The sequence below is a fragment of the Protopterus annectens genome, chromosome 8.part0, assembly GCF_019279795.1.
Source record: "Protopterus annectens isolate FY-2018-M chromosome 8.part0, PAN1.0, whole genome shotgun sequence".
In the NCBI taxonomy this organism is placed as follows: domain Eukaryota; kingdom Metazoa; phylum Chordata; order Ceratodontiformes; family Protopteridae; genus Protopterus; species Protopterus annectens.
In genome coordinates this window covers 510,475,892-510,481,812 of record NC_056741.1, presented here as the reverse complement: position 1 = coordinate 510,481,812, position 5,921 = coordinate 510,475,892, and the positions used below count along the sequence as shown (strand labels likewise).

Genomic DNA, 5,921 nt, shown 5'->3' with positions numbered 1-5,921 from the left:
TTTTTTATTTAAGTGATAAAGACACCAGATTCTGTCTCTTTCTTTCATGAGTAGTTTAGTTTCATTAGTTAACAATGGGATGGGTTTTGATTTGATGTGCATTCTTCTGAGTGGGGCCGGGTTGTTAAGGATATCAAGGAATTTTTCATTGAAGTATCTGACAGCATCATCTAACTATAGGTATTTTAGAGTGGACCAGTCACAATGTTTAGGTAGGGTATTATAGGTTTGGGAGGAAGGTTTCTTTTATGCAAATATATTTGTATATGACATTCTTGATTGGACTTTTTTTTTGCCTGAGAAGGTAGGTGGGAATGTGGTCATTGATAGTGTCTGAAAGGTACCCATAGTGGTGATATAGGATGGAGCGGTTTCTAAGTATCCAATGGAATGTTTGCTGCTGTGTATGTCTACTCTGGTTGGGGAGCAAATAATTTTGGGTGAAACCATAGAGTCTCATAAAGTTTGTTGGATTGTTAGAGATGCAAGTGAGCCAGTCAAGGTTAAAATCCCCTAAGATGATTGTTTCTTGGATTGATGTGGAGGATTCCTGGCAAAGGATGTTTTCAATTAATGCGGCATTGTTACTGGTGGAATATAAGCTGCTATGATTATGATGCTTTTGTTAGTATTTAGTTTGAAGTGGGTGATTAATAGTTCAAAGCTGTCTGTGTTGGGGGAATGTATGTCTATGTGTTCCAGAGTTAGTGCATCTTTATAGAAAATGGCTATGCTGCCACCACATTTATGATTCCTGTCAAGTTTATTGATGTTACAGCAAGTAGTCATGACTTCTGTGTTACTGACACAGTTTTTAAACCGGGTCTTGGTTAGTACTGCTATATCGGGGGAGTAAAAATTGAGTGTGGTGTGGAAGTTTTGGACTTTAACATGCTTCTAAGATTCATATTAATGATGAACTGATAATAAAACAATATTTGTTGGAGTGAAAATGGATATGCTATGCTAGTTATATAATAAGTATTGTTTTTATTGTTTATTATTTAGTCCCATTGACCAGTAAAACTACAAGGTAGATGAAATGCTAATTCTGCAATAAAAAGACTACAAAAAGTCACACAAATGCAAAGTTTATCTATAAGTTTAGACGTGAATGTGACAATATACATGTAGTATTTCTGATTTCATAATGGTTATATGTGGTTATATACACAAAATTGCTCATTTATTACCACTTTGTGAAGAATGTCCAAGACAGATTTCCAACTTATAAATTGTATCTGTTTTCTTTCTTGTTTGTTGTTAATCAACTGGTAAGGTTTGTCTTTGGACCCTTTATCTAAAACAACATGGTCACAATGTCAAATGTTATGTATTCTAACACAAACTGCTTTATTATAGTCTGTAAACTATGGTACAAATATCACCTCTTCATAAATGCAGTTGATTTTATTCACAGTGCCCAACATTTGAAACTGTCCTGGAATAGCCACTTTGATGTGCACAGCATCAGAATTATCTGTTTATATTCTCTTTGGAAGTTACGATTCAGGACTCCATAGACAAGACCATTCAAGCAGCTGTTGAAGTATGCCAGAAAGTGACAGAAAATTAGCAGCCAGTCAGGGATTTTAGGTGCCATTTGTGTGGGGTTGAAGCCCACTGCCAGACCAAGAATACTGAATGGACCCCAGCAGGAAGCAAAAAGTACAAAAACCACAAACATGACAATGAACTGCCGAACTTCATTGGGTTTCAGTTTTTGTTTACTATCTTGTCTCACTTTGTACTTAACTTGAATAACTAAAATCCAGATCCGTGCATAGCAGAATATTACAACACTAATTGGTACTAGGAAGTGAGCAACTTCTACTGTGATGGTAGACGAGGAACTTACCGACCATATGAAAGTACAGGAGAATAGGCGGGGGTCATACTGTAGTGAATGAAAAAAATAAAGAGGTAAATATGCAGCAACAGTCAAAACCCAAAGGGCTGCCACATAATAGTAGGTGTTTTTCATGCTGTACAATTTGTCATATAACTGGCTGTGACAGATGCAGAAATAGCGGTTGATTGCAATGGCTGTGATGTGAAAAACAGATCCAATGACACTGAGGCTCAAGACCAGCCCACTGACAAAACAGTGGACATCACCCATAATCCATCCATCATTGAGAATGGCAATTAGGATTAAAGGGTAAGGATAGAAGGCAACAATCAGGTCTACTACCGATAAACTAACAACAAAGATGTTACCTGCAAAAAAAAAAAAAGGAAATTATAGCATTATTGCTGTTGAATAAGTATAAACAAGAGTTCTGTTTACTGTCATTGTTATTGTCATTTGTAGAAATTCTTTCTGTGTGGTAAAAATATACATTCAAAAGTTCAGTACTGGGTTTTGCTTTTGTTCTCATTTAAAATAAAAAAAAAAAAATCTTGCAACCATACTTTAAATCATTAATATATTGCTATGTTCCAATGTATAGGAGATAGGAGAATGTTGAGTGGAACATGACACAATTGCACAGATTTAGAAATAATCATTTCACTAGTGCACACTTTCAGGTTCATAAGTTCATAAGGTGGGCAACAGTCTTCTAGCCTAACAGCTTCTAGCAATACTATCTCAGCAATTGTTGGACTAAACATCTTTGCACCAGAGCAAATCTGATATATTCTGGATAGATATTCCATAGTTCTGCTATTCTTTACTTTCTTTAACAACTTTTATATTATTTGCAATACACTTCTAAACTAAATTTTAAATTATGATGTCTGTGTCCTTGATTTATTATTGACTTCAAGACCCAACAGCAAATGAGGAAATGGATCATTAAATACATTATAAGCAAAATGATTCATTCCCTAGTATATCTATAGAGTAGACAATGAAGGCCAGATTGTGCACACCTATGTTTATTACATAAGAACATAGTATCAGGGATACTTTTAGTACAGTTATGCTGTACTTCTTCCAAATGATTTAGTTGCCCAGTATTGAGTATACAGAACCTAATATTTTATTCCAGTATTAACCTAATTTCAACTTTGAATAATTTTACTAAACAAGAAACATTTCCCATTGCAGATTTTTTTACAGTCAGTCTCATCTGCAGCAATACATTTTTAAAGATGAGTTGAATGTGTTTTTCAAAGGAGAACAACAAATGTAACAAAATAGCAAGGTCTTTATAACTGTTAATGTTTGTAAAGTCTGCTTTATAATTTGTAAAAACAACAATTTTACAGTTGTCAGCAAACTGTTTGCTGGCCTTTCACACATGGTCTCCTGTTTACATCACAAGTCTTAAGATACCTACTGTTCCTATTGCTTTCCTCTACCCCGTTGACCTCTACTGCTCTCCATATTTATGTATATATTGTACAGATTTAGTATGTTGCCTTTTGCCTGCTGCATCTGCCACTATCATACCTTGCACTATGCATGCTAGCTTTGATTCAGCTTGCTTATAATAATTAATTTTGGTCATGTAAATTACTCTTTTGTATTTTTGTTATTTGTATTACCTTTGGAGCTTTTCTCCTCGGGTCTCTGCTGAAAAAGGGCTTGTGGCCAAGTCAGACTAACTCGGTTAACAAATGTCAAATAAATAAAATAAATAAATAGTAAAACAAATTATGATAATTTCATTTGTATCCTTCAAAGTTTGATGGCCAATATGCACGGTCTTCATTTAAGCTTTTTCTCACGGAGTAAAAGACCTATTATATTATCCTACCTTCCAATGCTTAATAATAGCTTATTAATGTTAGTAAAATCTGCTTTATTATTTGCAAAAACAACAATTTTACAGTTGTCAGCATAGGTTAGGGAATGTGTTTGCAGGTATCCTTAGGTGATGGTGGGGTGGCAAATCATTACTATTGCCTATGATTATCTATATATCCTGTCTAGTTGTTATGTTAATTTCAACTTCAACTAGCTCAAAGAAGTGATAAAATTCAACTTCTTCTGACTCTGTTGTTGGCGCATATATCTGACTGATAGTCATTTTAGTGGGTGTCTCACACAGATATTTAGCATTCAGTGAAAGGATAGTATTTCATTATGGTTATTGTAAGCTTCTTATTCTTATTATAAATGCAGTGCAACATCTACTTTATCTGTTGTTTCAAGCAAAGTATGTCACATGCTCAGTAGAAATTAAATGCCTGGTACTCAGCCATTTCAGTTCACTGATAGCCAGAATACCAACTGGTGCACATTCTGTTTACAGTTTGACAGCAGACAGCTGCCCTGGTTCAGACTTCATACTTTCCATGCCTTAATATATATGGCATCCTTGCAGCTTCTATCCCTCATTTTATACACAGCTGCATCAGCCAGCAAAACCCAGCTCCATTCCTACCTGTCCTATACTTGGAAGTGCAACTGCTCTCTACCTACCTAACCTCCTTAACTCATGATCATTTTATCACACGAATCTATCCCTCAATAACTTCTTTCAGATCACTATCTGACATTTCTAACCAATGAACAAATTATACTCTACAAAATCTCATTCAAAGTCCCATTCTTTCCTTACTTACCAAGGATCTATCCCTCGATAACTTCTTTCAGATCACTATCTGACATTTCTAACCAATGAACACATTCTACTCTATACTACTGTTCTCAACCTACAAACATATAAATATGTATTATATATTGTATATATGTTGCAATTTAACTGTTCTTAGTTTGCTATTTAATACTTACAAGTTGTTACTGCACCTCTTTGCTACTGTATATTGTATTTTGTTAACTATGTATTGTATTTTGTTAACTTTGAATTATCTAGCTTTTCTTTGTACTATGTAGTCTGAATTATGTAGTTTATACTTTGTACTATGGAGCTTTTCTCCCCAGGCCTCCACTGAAAACCTCTCCGGTCACCAAACTGGAGATAAATAAATAAATAAATAAATGTTATCATGGACTCCAGCCAAATGATAAACACTGTCTTTACTCTGAAAATTATTCTACTTTTCCCAATTAGCCCATTAGGTATCTCGCAACCTGAACTGCATATATTCTAACACTATATCAAAATGAGTTTTCTTGGTAAGATACAGAAGACTATTGTGAAGCTTTGCTTCGACAAGGATTGCATTATTGATGTTGCCTCAGACACTAGCACTATCCCAAACTGCTGCAGCAGAGTATGGGTATTTTGAATTAGTCTGACACCTCAGCTGAGACCTATATACCATAGCAGGTTCTGCTTGTAGTTAAACTACTGATGGGACAACTCTGAGTGTTGCCGATGTACAGGAGTCCTCGTGAACTGACAAGCAGGACACTAAGCAAGGGCCAGAAAACCAACCAAACACTTTTTTTTTGTCAGTTGCCTCATAGAATTCAATCCATATAATACGAAATTGCAAGGACCTATAAACTAGTATAGCAGCCCTAGCATAGTTAGGCCAAAGTTCATCCCTTTACAGATTTTAATAACCTTGTCATATCCTGCTCCTTAAATCTCTTGTAAAAGGAATAAGAAAACTAACTTATTACCAACCAAAATCAGGTAGTGGCAATGGTGATGTACTGAATGGCCAATAACCAAGACTGAGACAAAAAAAGCTGAAAATGATCGGTTAATAATTCTGTCTTCAAGCAAATAAAAGGACTTTGTCATAGTGATAAAATACAATCAATGACCACTTTAGATAATATATTTCTATAATCATGTAATTAGTTTAACCAAATGGTGATAAAACAATTAAAAGAATTAACAGTCTTCACATAATGAACTTTAGAAGTAAAATGATCATTCAACGATTCACAGACCTTATATTTAAACCACATGTGATAGAAATACTGTCGTTTATTCCTGGAAAGTCTGCAACATTATTTTGATTTACCATAATAATTTATCATGCAAAAGAGAATTCTACCACCAGTCACCCATAGGGTGTCTAGCAACTTTGTCCAAGATGGGAAGCCTGAA

The 5,921-nt window shown here is 34.8% G+C and overlaps 1 protein-coding gene across 1 annotated transcript in view; it reads right to left on the bottom strand.

Annotated features, from left to right (window-relative positions):
• Positions 1-1,414: 1,414 nt before the first annotated feature.
• Positions 1,415-5,921, bottom strand: part of LOC122808306 (melatonin receptor type 1C-like) — a 105,330-nt gene continuing 100,823 nt past the window's right edge. Inside the window, exon 2 of the mRNA XM_044079272.1 lies at positions 1,415-2,220. Coding sequence (XP_043935207.1) covers positions 1,415-2,220 — 806 coding nt within the window. The remainder of the gene's footprint in view (positions 2,221-5,921) is intronic.